At 43.3% G+C, this 23,158-nt stretch overlaps 1 protein-coding gene across 1 annotated transcript in view; it reads left to right on the top strand.

Moving 5' to 3' along the window:
• msh2 (mutS homolog 2) overlaps positions 1-22,818 on the top strand; it is a 52,124-nt gene extending 29,306 nt beyond the window's left edge. The window contains exons 9-16 of the mRNA XM_033025497.1: positions 6,044-6,167; positions 6,594-6,744; positions 10,707-10,804; positions 12,161-12,406; positions 13,533-13,737; positions 15,256-15,503; positions 19,871-20,043; positions 22,276-22,818. Coding sequence (XP_032881388.1) covers positions 6,044-6,167; positions 6,594-6,744; positions 10,707-10,804; positions 12,161-12,406; positions 13,533-13,737; positions 15,256-15,503; positions 19,871-20,043; positions 22,276-22,452 — 1,422 coding nt within the window. The 3' untranslated portion in view covers positions 22,453-22,818. The remainder of the gene's footprint in view (positions 1-6,043; positions 6,168-6,593; positions 6,745-10,706; positions 10,805-12,160; positions 12,407-13,532; positions 13,738-15,255; positions 15,504-19,870; positions 20,044-22,275) is intronic.
• The last annotated feature ends 340 nt before the right edge of the window (positions 22,819-23,158 follow it).

Below are 23,158 nucleotides of genomic sequence, written 5' to 3'. Positions count from 1 at the left end.
GTCCCATTGTGCGTTGGAAAACCTCGCTAGCAGAGATGATGCCAAAGAGCATCCGCAGGAATTTGTAGCGGCCAAAGGGGGTGCCGAACGTGGTGAGATTGACAGATCAGGATCCAGCGGGATCTGCCAAAACGAACTTTTGGCATCCAGAACAGAGAACACAGATGCACTGCCTATCTGAGCAGCAACTTCCTCTACTGTGCGCATTGGGTAGTGTGGGCGTTTGATCGTTGTGTTTAGGTCTCTGGGGTTGATGTAGATTTGGATTTCTTCCTTGTTTTTCTTTGTTGCAACCACCATGGTGGAAACCCAGTCAGATGGGTCAGTAACCGTAGCAATGACACTGTGGGACACCATCCGCTGGTGCTCATTGTATACTCTGTCGCGCATAGCATGCGGGATACGGTGTGGTGCTCGGACCACAGGTATGACATTTGGATCAGTGGCGATGTTGTACTTAATGGGCAGCTTTCCAAGCTTGTCGTCAAATAGTTCTTTGTATTGTGAAAGTATCTGCTGAGTGGAGCCCTCAGTGGGAGAGATTTGATGGACAGCAGACTCAAAGGTAACCAGACCTAGGTCCTGGCATGCGTTAATACCAAGCAAAGTTGCAGAATGCCCACGGACAATGAAGAACTTCAGTTTGTGAGCTTGTGAGCTCCAGACGGCAATTCATTTCAGTTTCTCCAAGTGGGAGCAGTACCTCTCCCCCATAGGCTCTGAAAGTGGCCTAGTGTCTGTAATACGTTCAGCATTACGGATTTGTTTAAATTCAAATAAAGACATGACATTACATTTAGCACCAGTGTCAATCTTTGCAAGTGCGATGTTGTTAACGAGCAAAGGGACTTCAGGGTCAAGTTGCTTATTAGTGGAAGCAAACAGTGAGTGGATGTCTGGTACTCAGAGAAGCGAGCAGGGGATGGCGCTTCCAGCTCCTGGAATTTGTTATCAGTAGGTTCATGTTTCAACAGGTGTACAGTTTGTCCAGGTAACGAACGAGCCATGCGAGAACGACAACATTTCTTGAAGTAGTTAATCTTCTTACAGCAGTGGCAAATTTTACCGTAAGCAGCACAGAATTCACGAACTGGAGCGTGGGAGCCATCGCAATTGGAGCACCGTTCGATAGATCTCTGGGGCTGCGGGTTGGTGTGGGTTGTGAACGCCGGTTATGATAGGAGGTGTCGGTAGCATTGACATTGTACATGGATCGTGGCCCAGAGCCCACAGACTTTGTGTGGGAAGCAGTTCAGCAATTCTGCAAGCATGTGCAGCTCGGTCCAAGGGCAATTCAGTATCGCGAAGTAATTCGTCTCATACCTTGTCACTGAGTAGGCCTCCTACCAGCTTGTCACGGATGAGATCTTCACACAAATCTCCGAAACGGCAGCCTGCAGCCATGTGTTTTAAATCACTGATGAAGTTTTCAACAGGTTCTCCTTGCTGTTGGAAGCGAGCAAAAAACTTAGTACATTCAATTATGGAATTGGCACGATGGTCGCATAACAGTCTGAACTTAGCGAGCAGGACTGCAGGGTCATCCATAGTTTCAGCAGGCACCACAACCAGGTTGTTGTGGTCCAGAACTGCAGGCGCCTAGTTAAAACGTTCTATGAGTTTCATTGCTTCAGGGCCAGCGACATTATGTAGTATAGAGACACGCACGTCAGGTGCAGCGTTGCGATGAATGTAATGGTTGCAGTCGCGCTCAAAGATGAGCCAACGTTCACCGATGTCCGAGTCAAAGATCAGAGGATCTGGACGGCGAAGCGAGCTAGCCATGGTAGCGATAGTGAGTATAAAAATAAACTAGGTGGACAAAATAAAAACTGATATACTTAAAGGCGGAGTGGGTTAGCAACCACTTCTGACACCATGTAAATGATCCAGTCACTCTCACAACATGGTACAACATAGTTTTATTAAAGATCACTTGTAGTACACTTCAGCATGTGGTTACAGCAGTGTGACAAAGATTAGACCGCCAGCATGAGCTGAGTTATTATTCTATCTCACCTTTTAGGTGGACCGCGCCACCATCCCCTCCAAGCCAATCATAAGCCCCCCCATTTACTACAACGTATTTACGGTCCCACTCCGATCGGCTGAGGCGTACGGAGTTGTGCGGGGCTGGTTCCGACATCGCGCGGGACTCCAAAAATCTTGCACTGTCCGTAAATCCCGCGCGCCAATAGCCTGTCGGCCCGCAGGTGCATTGAGGTCGTATGCAGCGTCTCGACGGGCGTACGCAGCGTCTTGATATCGTACGCAGCCTCTTGACGGCGTACGCCTAGCGCGTGGCGTTGCGCGATGACGTCATCGCCTGGCGTGCCGTTCCGTGATGACGTCACTGCTCGACGACGTGCGACGTCCAAATTCAGTCGGCCCGCCTCCTGCCCAGCTGATGTCGGGACCAGCTCCATACGCCTCCGCGGTTCGAATTGGTGACTGGCTGTGACCTCCGGTGCCTCCCGATCTGCAGAAGGGGGGTGGGGGGGGGGAGGTTGGAGCGGGCTGCGGGAGTCGTGGCACGAGCGCAAGGGCATTGTGACGTCTGCAGCTGCTGATTTAAAGAAAAAAGTAAGTTTTGTGAAGGATTTTATTGAAAATGTACAGAAAAATGACGAAATTTAATGAGTGGATCTGCGAATGTAAAAGTAAAATCGCTAGCGAAATGGTAAAAATCTCGGCGTTTTTGCGTCTGGTTTTCGCAGAGTAACGAATCAAAGGCAGAAATCAAAGACAAAATCAAAGGCTGACACCCACCCACACACACACCCACCCACACACTCACCCACACACTCACCAACACAAACTCACACACAGTTTTAAAAGTATACTAGACCAAGTGCAGACCCGTTGGGTCTGTTCCCGCAACGCGTGGTTGCAAGGGGGGGGGGCGGCCTGACGTCATCGTGCAATGCCACGTGCTAGGCGTACGCCGTCGAGAAGCTGCGTACGACGTCGAGACGCTGCGTACGCCCTCAATGCGCCTGCCGGCTGACAGGCTGTTGACGCGCGGGATTTTCCGAGAGTGACGGAGGAGAGGTGGGCGGTAGCAGCCGTTATGGTGGCTGGCCAGCAGGAGGCGAAAAAATGAGTGGGGGGGGGGGGAGGATTTTATTAAAAATGTGTACAGAAAAATGTCTAAATGCGCGCGTTTGAGGGGGGGGGGGGGTGCGGGTCGGCATGCTGCGTTACACACACTAACCACCCCTACGCTAACTACCCCCTTGATATTATATTGATATTATTAATTAGATCCTTTTACCCCATAACCGCCCTATCCACTGACGCATAGCCCCTAACTCGCAGGCGCGTCTAGAGAGGGAGAGGGGTGTAGAGAGTGAGGGCAGAAAGAGAATGGGGAGAGACAGAGAGAGGCAGAGACAGAAGGGCAAGAGACAGGGGGAGAGGGGGGGGGGGTGGAGGAGAGGGGAGAGAGATGGGAGGGCAGAGAGATGGGAGGGGAGAGAGATGGGAGTAGAGAGGTGGGGAGGGAAGGGGGAGATGAGGTGAGAAGGGAGGGGGAGAGGTGGGGGGAAGGGAGGGGAGAGGTGGGGAGGAAGGGGTGGGGGGAATGGGGTTTAGGAGAGGGTAAGGGATTGGAAGGGGGAGAGAGAGGGAGGGGGGAGAGAGGGTGAGGGGGAGAGAGAGGAGGGAGGGAGGGAGGGAGAGGGGGGAAGGAGAGAGAGAGAGGGGGGGGGTAGAAGGGAGGGAGGAAGTACATCCTCTGTTGTGCCTTTTTGACTGTGGAGTCGATGGTAGCCCCCCAGTTAAGATCCTTGGAGATGATGGTTCCCAGGAACTTAAAAGACTCCACAGATGTGACTGTGGTGTTGTTGATGGTGAGTGGGGTGAGGGGAGGGGGAGCTCTCCTAATGTCTACAATCAATTCCACTGTCTTAAGAGCATTGAACTCTAGTAGCAATGTTACAACATTTTGAGATTTTAAAAATCAAGTCTGCAATTTATCCCATCAGATAAAGCATAAAAAGAAGTTTAATTTGACACCTAATTCACTTTCATATCTTCAGTATTAAAGCCGTGATCGAGGACAGTCAAAAGCCCATAAATTTTCAGTTATTATAGATTGAAGCATTCTGAAACAAATATGAAGCAATCTTACTTGGATGACCTGAAATTAAAGCATATAATTAGCTAGTTACCTAATTGTAGCTAATTACAAAATTCAATTACTAGATCTAAACATCTATCCATTTCTTAAGAAAAGGTTAACATTTTTAAATAGCCGAAGTGTCAAAATAACATTCACACAAGAATTCACAATATAACATGATTTTTAAATCACATTGTCATGAATTTATAGGCCAAATGGAAGGAATTTAGTGTTTAATTCCCGTAAATTAATTGGCATTTAAATCATCTTGCGAGTGGGATTTTGTGGAACGCGATCAATTGGAACGTTGCATTTGCGGTGAATTTAAACCCCATATCGGCAGGAAAAACACTGCCGGTTCGTATGGGGCCTAAATCACCTTTTCGCAACGTGAAATTTTGATTAAAGGCATCCTAAAAAGCACGTTTGTATGTAAAAATAAACGGCTTACCTTGCTTTGTCCCGTTCGTGAGATCCGTCCCGTTGTCGGCATTGACGGTTTTAGAAGTCGCCTTTTATTTTACTCCTATTAAATTATCCAGCGATGTTTTTAAAAAAACTTCATAAAACACAAGTCGGATCGATTATTCTTCAGCAGCTAAACAGCCTGACAAAGATCGACTTCAACAGGCTTGAGAAAACGGCATTTTAAACCCGCCCCCCTCTCAAAGGCGCCAAAGTGGCGCACACGGCCAGTGGCAGAACTGCAGCGCCGCTGAAGGTAAGTTTTGTAACATACCTAGCTCTAGGTTGGTGCGACGGCACCAGGACGCCAGCTGTGACACTTCCTGTCTGGAAATACTGGAATAATTCCACACTTGTCTTCAATGCAGTGATATGGGTCTTTCTCATCCATCTGAAAGAGCAGATAGACCCTCTATTTTCATTTAATTCCTTAGAAGCCACCTTGCTGCTTCCCTTTATCAATCCAGTCCCATTTGTTTATTTATTTGGAGTCATAGAGCACAGAAGGCCTTTCAGCCCTACTCGTCCAAGATGCCCCATTTTGTTAGTTCCATTTGCCTGTGTTTCACCCATATCCCTCTAAACCTTTCCTATCCATGTACCTGTCCAAGTGACTTTTAAATGCTGCTGTTCCTGCCTCATCTAGCAGCTTGTTCCATATACGCACCACCTTCGGAGTTAAACAGTTGCCCCTCGGGTCCCTATTTCCTTAAGGTTAGTAGGTTTTGATGTATTTGTTAGTGGTTTTAGTTTCTGCTCTGGCGCATAATGACCAGTGAATACCTAAAATGTTAATCATCCCATGACAGATACAGAGATTTGTTCTTGTTTCTGGTATTTTTATCTTGTAATGCAAGGTGATAGATTCTTCCCTGTTAAGAACCTGCAAAAACAGAAATGCTGTAAATGCTCAGATCAGGCATCTGTGGAGAGAGAAACAATGTGGGTATTGCTTGCAATGACCTTTCAATCAGAGGAAAGATCATCAACCTGAATTATGAACAGTTTCTCTCCACAGAAGCTCTTGAATGCTGCGAAGACCAACAAAACAACAAACTGCCTTGGACGCACGAGGGACAACTTGCTTTTTGTTTTGCACTAGCATTGTTTTGTTTTTTTATTTATTGCACTTTTTAAAATTTATGTTATCTCTACATACTGTGCAGAGCTGTTATAGGAGCTGTTACTGAGCTGTTAATAAGAATTACATTGTTCTGTTTTCAGTACATATGACAATTAAACTCTTAACTATCGACACTGCTTGATCTGCTGAGTCTTTCCAGAATCTTCTGCTTTTGCCATTTTTCCCTTCCTCTTCTCCCAAACTCCCTCACAAATGAACACTAGCTTACCAGTGTACTGATAATAAGTGTTTTAACACCAGTTTTTCTGGTGATAAATTGATTCATGGCTTTTCTATAATTACTTTAATGTTAAAAGCACTCTCTTTAACAGGTGGAAAATCACGAGTACCTGGTAAAACCATCATTTGACCCAAATCTAACTGAACTGAGAGAAAAGATGGATGACCTGGAGAAAAGCATGCAGTCAGCTCTCAACCAAGCTGTCAGAGAGTTAGGTACAAAATAGCTATATGACTTTTTTTTGTGTTCGTATAAACAACTTCATGGTATTGTGGCTTTAACATAATTAAAAACAGCAAGATGTTTTACATGAGTATCAATCCATCAGTGATAGATATCAGTGCACTTTCCATTTGAATACTAAATCAAAATTAATAATATTGAATCCAGAGGATGGTTCCTGGCTGACAATCCAAATCTGAGTTCTACATCTTTATCTTCCCTGTAAAGATATTGTGGGTAGCAGGTTCGATGAGCCATAGGTAACACCAGAAACACTGACCTTTAGAGTGTTAATAAATGGGATTAAGATTGAGAAAGGTGGTTTTGGGAGTGGAGAAGAGAAATGAATCAAAAGTGAATACTTTGTAATTGGATATCTGTGAGATAGTTTCCTTTGATAATCTTGTTGATTTATGTAGGTCTTGAAGCTGGAAAGACTGTGAAACTGGAGTCAAACGCTCAGTTGGGTTATTACTTCCGCGTCACCTGCAAGGAGGAAAAGGCTCTTCGCAACAATAAGAAATTTAATACTATAGATATCCAGAAGAATGGAGTCCGGTTCACAAATAGGTTAGAATTTTATTTTGTTTACTCTTTTCTGGTGCTATTGTCACGTGTTTGGCTTTGGCTTGTAACCAAAACAACACTTTGCATCTTTTTGAATGTTGACATGTCTGAGGGTCATATTGCATTGTGCTTGTCACTGTCGGATAGATGTTTGTATTGAGCTACATGGACGGAAGTTGAACTTCTTTGAAAGATCCTGGGTACATTTCTGGAGTGATGAAACCCAGCTGGAGTATGCAAGGACTATATACCATCAACCTTTCAACTCAATGCTCTTTGGGATGGCCTCCAAATATGTTATTTGGTTGAAGAGCCGAGCTGTTTAGTCTAGAAACTAGTTGGTGCTACATGCCAAGTTAGGTAAAGGTACAGCTTGCATATTGCAGTTGGTTTTAATGCTTCAGTTTTGTGGTAAGATGGTGAGTAAGTAACTTGAAGCGAGGGTTGGGTGAAGGGGGGGGGGGGGGGGATGTTTTGCTACTTGGCAGCCTTGTATTTCTCATTTTAATGCTGCTACTTTGCAGCTATGCTTAGTATGTTGGTGGTACCCAGCCATATTTCTTGCCCTGGATTGCACAATTGCTGCTGTGATGCCTGGCAGCAATGTCTGGCATTACAGAAGAGCCGGTTGTTTCAGCCAAACTCACCCACGATTATGGCATTGCCAATTTGGCTGGCCTCTTGCAATCACATTGTGTCGATTTATAGAGTCACCTGCATTAAATGCTCCTCATCTTTTCTTGGGGGCATTAGCTACAGGGAGAGGTTGAACAGACTTAGATTGTTTTCTCAGGAATGCCTGAGGTTGTCAGGAGCCTTGATAAAAGTGTATAAAATTATGAGAAGCATAGACAGTCAGAATCTTTTCCCCCAAGATGGAAAAATCAGATACTAATGGCCATAGCTTTACAGTGAGAGGTGCAAAGCTTAAAGGAGATATGCGGCAATTTTTTACACACAGGGTGGTGAGTACTTAGAACACGTTGCCATGGTTTGTTGTTGAGGCAGATGCAATAGTGCTTTTAATAGGCTTTTGGATAGGACTATGGATATGCAGGGTATGGAGGAATATGGAATTGGTGCAGGTAGATAAGAGATGGTCTTGGTATCATGTTTGGCACAGACAGTTTGGACAGAAGGGCCTGTTCTTGTGCTGTTCTATGTTATCTCCTCTGATGTGATCCGGAAGTGGCGGCGCTGGGAACGGCTGCGGCTCGCCTGCAGTCCGTTTGTCTTTTTACTTTTTTGTGTTGTTTTTTTTCGTTTTGTCTAGTTACGTTTTTGTTTTTTAGGTTGTGTTTATGTGGGGGGGTGGGGGATGAAACGGGGCTTGCTGTCTCTCCCTTCGGGGGAATACGACCTTTTTGTCGTATCCCCCTTCTCTGCCTCCGTCTACGCTGAGGCCTAATGGCGGAGCCGGCGACCTCGGGACTCTGGAGGCAGCTGACAGGACTCGCCCTGGGCTCGCTCCCGTGAGGGTGGCCCAGCCCGGGGCTGGAACTGCGCTCTCGTGAGAGCGGCCTAGCGAGGGGCTGAGAGACTCTCCCGTGAGGGGCTGTGGCCCGTCGGAGTGGCCCAGCCCGAGGGAGAACGGTACTCCCGTCGGATTGGCCCAGCCCAAGGGAGAACGGTACTCCCGTCGGAGTGGCCCAGCCCGAGGGAGGAACGGTGCTCCCGTCGGAGTGGCCCAGCCCGAGGGAGGAACGGCGCTCCCGTCGGAGTGGCCCAGCCCAAGGGAGAACGGTACTCACGTGAGGGCGATCCGGCTCGGGGCTGGAACGGTGCTCCGGTGGCTGGGACGGCGTTCTGGCGGCGGTGACCTGAGTCCGGGGTTCAGCCGCGGGCCAGCGGCTGCGTCTGCTGGACTGGAGGGCGGCAGCTTCGACCACCCCGGGCCGCGGTGTTTGAGCCGACCCGTTTGCGGGGTTCGGTGAGCCGCGGGACTGTTTGTGCCATCGCCCGGTGGGGAATCGCCTCAGCGCAGAGGGAGAAGAGGAGGGAAGAGACAGTAACCCTAAGATTTTTGCCTCCACCACAGTGAGGAGGTGCTTGGAGGATACACTGTGGTGGATGTTAATTTGTGTTTATTGTTGTTTATTATTGTATGATTGTATGTATGACTGCAGGCACGAAATTTTGTTCAGACCGTAAGGTCTGAATGACAATAAAGGTATTCAATTCAATTCAATTCATGTCCACCTCTGATTGCCCCATCTTTCAGACATTGATTTCACAGTCATTCCTTCATGCGTCATTCTATCTCTGTAACCTCTTTCAGCCCAGTTATACCTTCGCTTTTAAGTCTAAAATAGAATGCAATATTTTATTCCTTAAGGTAAGATACTGCCTGGTATAATTATGTTTTTCCACTTTTTGAGTTAGGGGAGGGAAGGATGTTATCTTTGAATTCCAAAAAATGAATATGTATTAGTGCTATTGATGAGCAAAGTAGGTTGAGACCTCTAATTACTCTATAGTCAATTTAACTACTGAGGATGTTGCTTTTTGCATTTGGGACAGGGAGCTGACTATTAGAGCATGACCAGGTATTGCTTCTCCATTATTAATGCTTCATTAGTCTACAGGACACATATTTTTAGTTAGGTAATGTCTTAATGCACAGCATTAAGACGATTTATGCAGAGGAAAAGTCAGTAGGAGCTGGATGACAATCTCATGATGTAGGACAGAGTACAAAATCAAAAAGACCTGCGTTTTTCCACAAAATTAATGTAATATACTTATCGGAACAAATGTGGAGTTAAAGATGAGGGTTATTGGAAAAACATTTCCCAGTTTGATGAAAGGTTACAAAGTTGAAGCAATAACTTCCTCGAACATTTTTTATTTGTGTGTTCTTCTTAGTTATTTCTGCTGTCTGGGAATGTAGGACATATCCTCTTTCTGTGTATCCAAATCCTTGTTGAGCACTTTCTGAAATTACTCAACACCCCTGAATTTGATGCAGCCAGTTCCCACTATTTTACTTATTTTCTACATTGCACAATCGGAGTAGTTAATCCTATTCCCATACTGGCCTTTCTGTCCAGGGCCTGCTATACTGCCAGAATAAAGCCACATGTAAATTGTAAGAAATGCACCTCGTATTTCACTTGAAGGTAGACAAAATGCTGGAGAAACTCAGCAGGTGAGGCAGCACCTATGGAGAGAAGGAATAGGCGACGTTTTGGATCTTGTTTTCATATTTCACTTGGGTAGCTTACAAACCAGTGGTGTGACCATTGAATTTGCTTATTTTAAATAACGTCTACTTGCACTCCCCTCCCCCTGCCCCCTTCCACAACCCTAGTTGTTTTACCAGTTCCACAGTTCTCTACATTGTTTCCCTTGAGATCACACCTTCCCTAACCAACAATGAGCCTACCAGGCACACTGTGCCTGAGGTCATTTGTGGCCTGCCCTGATTGGTCCTGATTTTCATCTCGCGTCCAGCTCTTCACCCCTCACCCCCGACTTTCAGTCTGAGGAAGGGTCTCAACCCGAAACTTCACCCATCCTTTTTATCTGCTGATTTACTCCAGCACATTGTGTCTGTAAATGAAAACCTTGTTTTATTCTGTTCTCTCTGAATCCCTTTTGTCTAAATTTGAATTTGTACAGTAGATTGCATACCTTGTCACAAATTTGGAAGGGCTCTACCTTAAATATTCCAGTTTGTATCCGTCTTGGACATTATTTTCTTGCTAGTACAAAAGTGAAATATTGTCCCTACCACTTTCCCTTCAGTATTACAATTCCAAACTGCCATCTGCTTTCAAGCTGCCTTGACTGCATTTCGTACTGTACACTGACAATGACAATTAAAGTTGAATCTGAATCTGAATCTGATCTGAAATGCAAAGATGCACTGTCCTTTCCAAATGCATTGCTTATTTCAAAAATGGGAGGCTGTTTATTTCAAGAACGGAGTTTGTGAAACTTTATTTTGTGGATCTTTCTCCTAGTAAGCTGAGCTCCTACAATGAGGAATACGTGAAGAACAGAGGAGAATATGAAGAAGCGCAGAATGCAATTGTTAAAGAAATCATTAATATCTCTGCAGGTAAAATGTTCTAGAAGAAATTTCACTTTTTAAGGCATTGAATGGAAATCTGGTTGGTCTGTTTGCTTGTGTGCATTGATACGCTTCAATATTTAAAGAAAAGACAAAGCTCATTTCCAGGTGCCTTGGCCGGCATTGATCAATCATCAAATTCAACTTCTGTCAAGGAGAAGCTATACTTCACCCTCGTTAGACCTAATTTGGACTACGCAGTTGCAGCATGGGACCCATACATAAATAAAAAAAATTCTTCCATCGAACGTGTCCAAAGACAGGCAGCTCGATTTGTTACTAACAACTATGAGAGAGATTTGGCATTTCGGCTTCGTTTCCATTCGGTTATTTGGCTTCCACTTCTTTGCTTCAGCTTCTCATCCGTCGGCGCCACGTCCGTACACAAAATCCCCCACTCTCCCTCCTCACCTGCCCAGGATCTTGAGGTTGCCGCTCCTCTGACCGGAGTCCGCGCCGACCGACCGTGACTGACAGCGGACACGGCCAATTAATGCAGCGATGGTACAGGAAGAGGCGTCGCCATCCCGGCGGTGACTGACAGGAGAGGATACCAATCTGCGCATGCACGGTTTTTAAGATTTTTAAACCTTAATAACTTTTAAAATATACCACCAATCGGATCAAAACTTGTTGCACTTGCAGCATAGGAGAATGCTGAGTAAAGTGGCGAAAAATCGTAGTGCTATCCTGTACTGTTTTTGCGTAAATGTCAAAACAAAGCAAACCGGAAGATAACAAGATGAGAGCTTTAGTAATGTATAGATTGAAGATGGATGGATGGAATGATAGAAGGAATGTCCTATCAAAATTTGGTTCCAAAAGTTATTTTTGTAATGGGATCAGAGTGCTTCTCCAGACCACACCAAGAAGTCACAGACTTTCTTCCCCATTGTGGGAAGATGCTGTGACCAGACTCCCTGCTATCACCCCCCCACCTCAATTAGCCAGACTGTCAGTTTATCTGTCCTGTGGGTAGGGTGAGATTGTACTGTTTTATATAACAAGGCCTTCATATTCTCCAGTACCTTTCCCCCAACCAACCCCAAATCTCCATTAAAAGTGTGTTTCCAGACCCAGATATTAAAAGTAAACACTAAATCTAAAGTAAAACAAAATGTTGAAAATGCATGGCAGGCCAGGCAGCATCTGCAAACATCAAAGTGAAGTAATGTTTTGAGTCTTTGATGCTTCATGTGAATTAATGATAAAAAGGTATTGAGCTAAAACACTAATTTATTTATTTTCCATCTGTGCTGCTTAACCTTTTCGGTGAAGCTATCCAAAATCCGACAAAAGGTTTGTGGTTTACCATAATATCTCCCCCCTTTTTTTTTATAACAGGGTATGTGGAACCTCAACAGACTCTAAATGATGTGATTGCACAACTGGATGCAGTGGTCAGCTTTGCCCATGTAGCCAATGGAGCCCCTGTGCCATATGTGAGGCCGGTAATCCTTGAAAAAGGTCAAGGTCGGATTGTCTTGAAGGCTTCCAGGCATCCATGTATCGAGGTCCAAGATGATGTGGCCTTCATACCCAATGATGTTACATTTGAAAAAGATAAACAGATGTTCCAGATAATAACAGGTGATGTTGATGATTTTACTGGATAAAACAGTAAGATAAGTTAATAATTCATCTAATTGTGATTTTGCCACATACAACTCTGCTCTGGTCACTGCGTGCTGTTGAAAGTTCATTGAGAGTCATTGTCCTGATAAATTAGGCCTCTGACAATTTTGTCACAGTATCTATTATCCTGTTTTTCATCTCAGCCGGAGGATTAATTCTGCCCTGCGCTGTCCACAGTGCAATAATTTCCAAACTAGGGGGAAATGGTTTGGTGCCTGAAGAATGGTTGACCTAACTTAGAAAGAGAGCAATTTTGTTTGCGCAAAGGTGTGAAGGTCCTTGCCTACTGGTCCTTGCTAGTTTCTTGTAGCTGGAGCGAAAACAAAGTGTAGCAGATGCTGGAAATCTGAAACTGAAAATAATATCACAAAAACACGAAATGCTAAAAACAGTAAAGTCAGATGGCATCCTTGGAGAGAGGAACAGAGCCAACGTTAAAGGTTAATGACCTTTTGTCAAAAGTAGTTCTCAGCATTTTCTATTTCAGATTTAGTCACAAAGTAATAGAGAAATAAGGCACAGAAAGAGGCCATTCAGCCTACCTTGTCCGTACCTACAAAGTTAATGTACTGGGCTTGTCCCATTTGACTGCATTTGGCCCAATGCCCTCCAAACCCTTCCAAATGTCTTTTAATATCATTTGCCATGTTTGGCTTGTAGCAGCTGCTGATTCAATCACAGCTGCTTTGTCCATTGATCATTTATATGAGTAAATCCACTTTATATGACGTTACATTTTCCATGTTTTTTCCCTCGTTTTTAGGAAGTCTATGGAAACCAAATGTAATTTAACTTGACTGACAGCGATTGACTGCAAGACATGGATATTCCAGCTTTGTAACCTGTCCATACAAGTCCATATGGGCACAGACAAGATAGAAACCCTGAAGACTCTGGGTCAGAATATTGTTGCCCTATTAAATGTGGCAAAGTAAGCACATAGGTGCTCCAAAGCAGCTTAGCAAATATGGTCAAAGTTAGGCAAACACGTGGTTGATTGGAAATGTGATTCACCATCTTGACTTTGTATCTTCTTTTCTTGATGATGCCGATCTGGTTCTTGTTTGTACCTATTGTGTAGGTCCCAATATGGGTGGTAAATCAACATATATCCGACAGACTGGTGTGGTGGTTCTGATGGCCCAGATTGGTTGTTTTGTACCCTGTGATTCTGCGGAGATAAGTATTGTTGACTGCATCCTTGCTCGGGTGGGCGCTGGTGACAGTCAACTCAAAGGGGTTTCAACATTCATGGCGGAAATGTTGGAAACTGCAGCTATCTTGAGGTAAGAATGCTTCTCATAGCTACCTTGGTGCTCCACCTTAACTGAGTGACTTTTTAAATGAAAATGTTTCTAAATCAGTCAGCACGTGTTCAATCTGATTTTAGGATGTACCCTTAGAAAGGTTATGAGGAGAAGGAAGGGGACTGGGGTTGAGAGGGAAAAATAGATCGGCCATGATTAAACAGTGGAGTAGACGCTAGGCTGAATGGCCTAATCTGCTCCTATGACTTAACAACTTTAGTTTTTAAGTTGTGAGTTCTGAAAATGGCTTTCATAGAAAAGAGCTAAAAATGTGGAACTTAATTATTTTAGTAGCAGAGGGCCTCCTACCCTAGTGGATAATTTAGAATCTTAGAAATCCGTAATTTAGAATAAACGTTCAGCTGCTGCTCGGTGTTTAGCTTTTTATTGATCTTTATAATCACTCAATCAAATTCCCAGCATATCTGGATAAGACCCATATGTTTTTACTTGGGTATTAAACAATTGTTGCAGCTCAATTCATGCTGAGTGAAATCATGCTCTAGAAACCTGACTCATGAGTTTCATTAAAATGAGAGTGGGTACATTCATACAGCTCTTCCAGCCTGCTTGACCAGTCCATAAAATCAGTGCAGTGAAGTCAATGAATTGGAGGGCTCGATTGAACAGGTGGTTAGACACAGCAGCTGATATTCCTCTTCCTTGCGTCTCAGCAGCAGCTGCCCACGGATCAGCCACCTAAATAACTACTCTGCAGGGGTTGGGAGATTCTAATGCGTGGAGGGACTGGGCTCTATGGGGTGAGTCCTGGGCAGGGCTCCTCCTGCGCCTCACCAGGTTCAAGGCCTGTGTGCTGCACCTCTTTCTCCTTCTCCGAGCATTTCATTCTCGCCTGATGGATTTTTAGGCCATGGTGGTTCATTACTCCTTTCCGTAGCTTTATTGGGTGTCTTTCTCACGAAAGACGAAAGACACACCCCCCTTACTTATCCCCCAAACACCCAGGCATTGTTCCAGTATGTGGAGCTTTGGAAATTGAACATTTTCATGTTAATTCCCCCTGTACATTGTAAGAGAGAAATCGTCTTCTAAATGTTTAAAAAAAATGCCCCACTCATTTTATTTTGCTGTGAGTAGTACAGCTCTATAATTTAAAAAAAACAACAGATTGGCATGTTGAAGAGAGAGGGGGGAAATAAACTTCTTGCATTTATTCCAAGTCTCCAATTTAAAGAGCGTTAAGTAGAGGAAGAAACAGTTATAGTTCAGATCCTGATCACAGAAAATAAAAAACTGGATCACATTAATCAGGTTTTTGATTTCACCACAGTGAGTTATGGGAACGACAGTGAGCACTGTGGACCGTGTAAAGAAAAAAGTTCAGTTTTATATCAATTTGAGTGGAAGAGAGGACAAGCTTCTTGTATGCCATCAAAGATAATGCAGGTGTTTAATGGGGGATGAAAATCACCAGCTATGTAGAGATCTGTGACAATTCTTTTGATCATTAACTTTAATGTGTTATTTCTTTCTCAGATCGGCAACTGAACACTCACTGATCATTATTGATGAATTGGGAAGAGGAACCTCTACCTATGATGGCTTTGGCCTGGCCTGGGCCATATCAGAATATATTTCCACCAAGATTTGTGCATTTTGTATGTTTGCCACTCATTTCCATGAGTTGACTGCCCTGGCTGATCAAGTACCAACAGTGAATAACTTGCATGTGACTGCCCTCACCACAGATGAAACACTAACCATGTTGTACCGTGTGAAGAAAGGTAATGTATAAACATACAGTGGCATTAGTTTAATTTGAAATGTTATCTGCTCTGTTCATTCAATGGCATAAAGCACATTAATGGTACAGGTCCACCACCGGTTTTCCGGCTGGTGGTCCGGCACCTCCTTTAATCTGGACAAAATTACAAGAGTACACTTGAAATGCCCCACATGTGGCGCCAATGCCAGGTGCTGCGGCCGATCTCGACCTCATCGGGACTTCTGCGCCAATCAGTGGGTCGAATTTTCTCCCTGCGGCTAGGGCTCTGGAACTCCGGTCTCGTCGAAGCTGGCAGATCCATTCCCATAGCCAACCGCAGCAGATTGGCAGGTCGAATTTGCCACCCACCACCAGGGCACTGGAGTTCCAGCCTGGTCAGAGCTTGCAGATTCATTTCCATAGCCGACTTTGCGGGCCATTATCATGGCCCTTGGGTGGCCTAAAGGCCTGTCCTACTTGGGTGTCATTTGCATGTCATTAACGAGACAGACCGGTAGTGATTGACACGCGAAGATTGTCTAGCAGTACGACAGTCGCGCGACAAGTGCTCTTGAGGGCCCTGTTTCTTTTGGGAGCCATTTGCGATGTCGTTCGTACTTAGTCCGTTCTCCGTGGCAAGGATTTTTCCAGTGAAATCTTTTCAAAACTACGCGTGCTTTATACCCGGGTGGTCACGTGTTGCGGCGCTCAAATGACGTGTAAATGGTGCGCCGATGGCGTACGGGTGGCGCATGATTACGGACGTTGATGCAAGATGACGCATAATAAATTAGCATAGGCAATGTTCGTGCGTCACCACGCGCTAAACGTATGTCAGCGTGAGCAAGGGATACGTCACGCAGGTGGCACGCGAGGGTTTTGAGCATTTCGAAACCCTTGGGCGTCGCGCGTTGCCGCGCGACACTGCATACGCCACCACGCGCCAAACAATTTTTAGGATGTCGCGTAAATGACACGGAAATGACACCCAAGTGGGACAGGACAGGCCCTTTAGGCAGACTGTTCTGATACATTTGGACTCTCTCTGGTTTGGCAATATGTGTCAACCAGAAAAGCTCTGGAACCAAGGGTGCCGGTAAATCTGTGGTGGATTGTATTTATTATTGTCACAAGTACTGCAATACAGTGAAATATGTTGTCTTGTGTGCTATATAGGTAAATGATGGTTTGATTACAATCAAACCATACATAAGTACAACAGGTAGTGCAAAAAGAGGAAATAAATAATGCAGAATATAGTGTCACAGCTACGGAGAATGTGCGGATAAAAAAGCGCATGGGCTGCTATGTGCTAGATTGAGATATCAGGTATACACCCTTTGTTTATGGGAGGTCTGTTCAAGAGACTGATAACAAAGGGGGTGGAATCTATTCTTTAATTTAGTGGTGTATGCTTTCAAACTTTTATATCTTCTGCCTTATGTGAGAGGGGAAAAGAGGGAACGACTAGTGTGTGAGTGGTCCATGATTATGTTGGCTGCTTTAATAATTATTTAAAAAGTGATGCTGATAGCAAGACTGCTCCAGTTTTAGAAATAAATTGTGATGGGCAATTAATGGACGGCCAATAGTTTGGCTCGTATTGACCATTTGTAAAAATGTCACTATTTTCAAGAAAGCACTGTCAAGGCAAGTCTGTGTGGACCCTTGATTTCATGGTTATAATTAACATGGGAAAGCAACAATCGTAAATATAAATAACACTGAGGTCACAATTTCTTTAAAGTTAATTTGATTTGGTCTTAATTCCTCTTATGCTAGTTGATACCATTGCTCATTAATAGAATTCATCCTTGTGATTTTGCTGCTGCTTTGTCTCCCACTCCCCTGCAAAGGTTCTGCACAAGCTTGTTAACTTTTGCTTATTTCTTCCCTTACGTTTTCTACCCTTTTGCGCTTGTTCATGTAAATCATTTATCATGTGCAACAACTAAGGATGAGTTTAGAAGCTAATTTTTCAGGAACCTTTTCTGATGATAACTTTCCATTAATAGTCCTTGTTGCTTTTCTCTATCATTTTCTTGGATTTGAAACTAAATTTTGTGCTGCAATGCCTCGTACAGATTCCAATATTCAGTATAGTTTAACGAGCATTGTATGGATTAAGAATTGGGCTCCAAATATTTGTACTTGTAATGCAATATCATTCTGCATTGATTGAATCTGTATTTTAATCTTAAATTGCTGGTCTTCCTGCCATATATAAACTGGGTGGATGGTGAACTATGATGGTTATTTCTGAAATACCTTAAAGATTGTCTTTCATTGCCTACCCATGGTTTGGAAATCAAAGCAAAATGGAGAGTTATTGATGCAGTTTGATTCCTGTGGCCAAAAAAAGCTACATTACTAGTTGTCACTATTCAGAAGTGACACAACAAAATGGGGAAGTGGATTGTGTGATTTTCTAATGGTGTTTGTTTCCCATATGTATCTATGGTTTAATAGTTCTTCTCTTGTGCACAGAGAAAATGGTGGGCCTCTTATTTTTGCAGTTACACATCTCTGAGAATCCAGAAGGAAATGTGTAAATTTGCATTGTATAAATACTTCAATTTTTGGGTGTAGCTGGCCATCCAAACAACATTTGTGCATCAAACACCCAGGGTTAAAGACATGCCCCTGTCTCAACCGTTGTTCTGAAAGAGTTACCAGCTCAGTAGAAAGCAACTTGCATGCCATCCCCATCAACAGGTAGCATTATTACTTATGGTTTAGCTTCACATCTCAAATAGATTTGACAATATGCCTGATAGTATCTCTTGGATCTGAGGCAACAAGATATAAGATTTGACGTTTGATCATCTTTTTTTAATCCTATTTAAAAATTAATTATGCCGATAAAATATGCATGAGTCAGTGCAAGCTTTAAAAGGTTTACAAGTGTCTAGTGAATTCCTGATTATAGAAGCAGCATCGTCATCCCATGGATAGCTGAGTTATTTGCCTCATCGATCAAAAATGTTCAAAATTGATATTTTAGCTGTTTCACTGACTGGCATCACCACAATTCATTCTGTTTACAAGCCTGATCTGTCCAACAGTTTCACTTTTGATCTCAATTTAACATCAGCAGGATTTGTGTGCTTCCATATTTAAATTTATTTTGAATGTCTGTATTTAATGTTCTTTTGCAGTATTACATGGAGACTCGCATGGATGGGCAATTACTGCTCTTGCACATCAACCATTTTATTGCTTAGTCTCTGTAATGATCTTAGTGCACCAAAGGATCATTGTCCTAAATTTGATTGTTTTCACAGTGTATTGCCTTAAAGAAAAGGTCCCTAACTGCACGCATTTTCCTGTAACATCCATCCATGATTAGATGACAATTAATTAATGACAGTGAATATGATATCTCTTGCCACAATCTCAATCTACTGCCCAGTAACTCTAAAATAATGAAGTGCTTTGAAAGAGTCGTAATGCCCACATTTGCTCCAGTCTCCTGGACAATCTAAACCTCGTGCATACAAGAAAAATAGGTCTCTGGAGTTTGCCATCTTCCTTGCACTAAATTGAACTCTGAATCACTTTGACCATAAATACATCAATGTCAGGATACTATTAATTGACTATATAGTTCGCCCTTTAATTCTATAATACCAAATAAGCTCATCTCTAAACTTCTGAACTTTGGCCTTGGTGCCTCCATCTGCAATTGGCTTCTGGACATCTTGGCTGGCTAACCTCCGTCAGATCGCGTGTCATATAATTTCCTCCACATTGACCGTCAGCATTGATGTTCCTCAGGGTTGTGTCCTCAGTCCCTTGCTCTACTCCCTTTACACCCATTGCTGTGTGGCCATGTACAACGTCAACTCAATCTTTATGTTTTTGGCCAGATCGACAACATTGGTGAGACTGAGTGCAGGAAGGAGATCGGGAACCTTGCTTCATGGTGTCAGGACAGCAACCTAGACTTCAAAAGAGATGACTGTTGGTGGGAGGTTGTAAACATCTCTGTCCTTCCCAAAAGAGCTGCTGCAGAGATGGTCGACAGCTTCAAGTTCCTATAAATTCATATCACTAGCAACCTAACGTCGTCTCTTCACACTGATACATCAATGTATTTACTTTCTTGGACAACTGTGAAAGCCAGCATGTCCACAAGGGATTCTCTAGAAGTACTGCAGATGTGCCACTGAATGTATTCTGATAGGATGCATCCTAGGGTTCTGGTGATATGGATTCCTCGGAACTTGAAGCTGTCATTCATCTCTGCAGTACCTACTCTGCAGGTAACAAGATGAGTTGTACTGTTAGCTGCTTTAAATCTTCATATTGATATTACTTCCCAAGCATGCAGTAACTGCATGAATTGAGTCTTTGTAAACATTCTATGATGTTTTTTGCTTGTAGGTGTTTGTGATCAGAGTTTTGGAATTCATGTGGCGGAGCTTGCGCAGTTTCCCAGACATGTCATTCTTAGTGCCAAAGACAAAGCCCTGGAGCTTGAGGAGTTCCAGAACACAGGGAGCACCGAAGATTTTGATGATGAGCCAATGGCCAAGAAATCTCGTCAAGAAAAGCAGGTTTGTAACTGAAGCTAATCTGTTTTAATTTAACAGAACAGGCTAGACCCGACACTGCCTCAGGAATGTACTATAAACCTGACAAGAAGAGTGATCCGTGCTGCAGTCAATATTGCTATTTCGCCCAGTGTGGACGAGCTGGTGCTCATTAGCCATGAATTGTGTTTTTTTTTTAAATCATTCTCTTCCAATGCTCATTTAACTAAGCCTCAGGGGCAGCAGGAAAAGATTTACATTGTACTATCATTATGATTGGTTTCAAGCTGCAATTCATTTGCAGCAAATATTCTTATTTGATCATCAATTATTTTATTTAGTCTCTACTTATCTTGCATGGACCGTGTGCAATTTTCGTACATGGACCTACTATTCTTCCCCCCCATCTGCCAAGATTTCAAATTGCATGCACGTTTTGCAGTGGAGGAAAGAGGAATTATTTTTATGTTTTAGTATTACAGGTGTTGGAGATGTGCACAGATAGAGTGGATGCTGAAACCAAAAACCCCACAGCTCATATGCAGTCTAGCAGTTTAAACAAATAATTTAAACTAGAAATAGCATTATCGAAGAATGTACATTGCAGCCGTCTATAATATTTTTATCTTGGAAAGTAAAAATAAAAACTAGATGCTGGAATCTTGAGGGAAAGACAAGTGCTGGACTATAAAAGGGAAATGGGGGATCGGAATAGGGAGGGATGGAGGTGAGCAAAAGGAGGAGGGAGTAGAGTCCGCAAAAACAGCGAGACGATCACGGTGGCGCAGAAGTAGAGTTGCTGCCTTACAGCGAATGCAACGTCAGAGACCTGGGTTCGATCCCGACTACGGGTGCTGTCTGTACAGAGTTTGTACGTTCTCCCTGTGACCTGCATGGGTTTTCTCTGAGATCTTCGGTTTCCTCCCACACTCCAAAGACGTACAGGTTTGTAGGTTAATTGGCTTGGTTAGTGTAAAAATTGTCCCTAGTGGGTGGAGGATAGTGTTAATGTGTGGGGATCACTGGTCGGCGCGGACATGGTGGGCTGAAGGGTCTGTTCCATGCTGTATCTCTAAAAAAAAAACACAAGCATAGACAAGGTGATCATTTAGCTGAATATTTGCATCCTGTCCATATATGCAGGAGCTCTGGGTGCCAGCTATTTTAATTTCCCTTCCCACTCCTATACCAACCTTTCTGTCCACTGCCAGAGTAAGGTCTCGAACAAACTGGAAAAAATGCATTTCATATTGTGCTTGAAGTCTACAATCCAACAGCATGAAGAATATTCTCCAATCTGAAATGAACGTCCTTACGCTAGTATTGCACACCTTATCCCATCACCCCTGTCACCATGTTCCTTTACCCTTCACCTTCTACTCATCTCCCACTCCGCCCTACTTTGAGTCCCACATTTTTCTTTTATTCCCCTTCTTTCCCCATCTCCACCCCCCTCCACCCATAGCTCTCCCTTCAGCTTTATATTTCACTTGTCCTTCCTTATCTGAAACCCATTTGTTTCCATTTTACTTTCTCACCATCTCCTTCGGTGTGCCAATCATCCTTCCTCGCATGTAGCCACCTATCGCTTTGCCCACCCCTACCTCACTTTTTAGATTTCCCCAACTCTATCAGCTTGTAGAAGGGTCCTGACTCTCGACATCATTGCCCATTTCCCGTGATAAATGTTGCCTGACCTGCTGAGTTCCATCAGGTCTTTGTTTTTTATTGCAGATGTTAGAGATCTGAAATAAAAGTAGGATGAAAAACAGTTTTACAGTTTCAGGTCCAAGACCCTACTAGTTAAAGGGTTTTGAATCTGAAGTGCTAATTCTTTCTCTTTTCACACATGCTGCCTGATCTACCGTGCATTCACAAAATTTAGTTTTTACGATCTTGGTAAATGATGCCTTCAGGCTCCACCTTTTTCCAATTTTTAAATCTGAAGATTCCTCCTTGGTAGTAGCTACAAGGTGAGACATGTTTTCCCATAATTTAAGAATGGCAATGGGTATTTCCGATAAGTATCAGACCATTGAATGCGTTGGAGGTTAGGCGACTGCTTATTTTCTGTAGGATTTCCAAGATCATGCAACACTTTAGCTATTTGATTAAATTTAATAGAGCAATTTCCTCACGTGGAGAATAATTCACTGGAATGTCTAGCGCCTCTGGTGATTACAGAGACTGAAATATCACAACATTTCTAAGAAATGTTTGCAACTGTGGAATAATATTTCCCTTCCATTTCTGTAGGATGGTGAAAGAATCATTGCTGATTTTCTGTCAAGCATCAAAGCTTTGCCCATTTCTGACATGTCTGAGGAAGAGGTAAAGCAGAGGTTGGTGATGCTGAAATCTAAGGTGCTGGCACAGAATAACAGTTTCGTCAATGAGATGATTGCAAAGTCCAAGGTCATGGCTTTAAAGTAAGCTTCAAAGTGAAAGAAATTATAAATTGAAATCAAGCCAAATAACATGGACAATCATGGGAAGAATAGATTTCTTCACAGTGAACGCAAACTAACGTGTAAAACTGTCAGGTTCATAAACTGTGCCTGAGGGCATTATTCTTGGCTGTGGCTAAGTCGGTCATGATATGAAGAGTTTGAGAGGTGCACCACCCATGCTGAAGGCCAGTGTAAAACTGGAGTCTATGTAGTGTGCTTTTGCTTTTTTTTTTTTTTACTTCATTTATTCTGCATACTGTATCTGCAATGTGAGTCACATTGCACTTAATTTTGATATGGTTTTCTTTTCTATAGATGACATTTATAATAAAATTATTAAAAATCCCCAGCTGATTGTTTCTTGTTTGTTGTTACTATCAAATTGTAGCTGTAAAAAAACAAACTGTTTTTAAAAGTCAAAATTGTGAAAAGAAAATAACATGCGGTTATATATTACTTCTAATGTGGAAATATGTCCCAGATATAGTCCAAATGAAACTAAGCAAATGGAGTATGTCGAAGGCAAGATCATTGACGCTTTGATCAGAGGTAGAGTTTTGAGAAAAGGGATTGAGGTTTGATTTAAAATACAGTGCTGGACCCTAGCAACACAAAACATGATTACTGCTTGTTGTTGGAAAACAAATGCAGGTAAGGTCAAGGAGCAGTGGAGGCCTGGAAGGGGACCC

The sequence above is a fragment of the Amblyraja radiata genome, chromosome 8 (genome assembly GCF_010909765.2).
Source record: "Amblyraja radiata isolate CabotCenter1 chromosome 8, sAmbRad1.1.pri, whole genome shotgun sequence".
NCBI lineage: Eukaryota > Metazoa > Chordata > Chondrichthyes > Rajiformes > Rajidae > Amblyraja > Amblyraja radiata.
The sequence above is the reverse complement of the archived record's forward strand: the minus strand, read 5'-3'. Positions and strand labels throughout refer to the sequence as shown.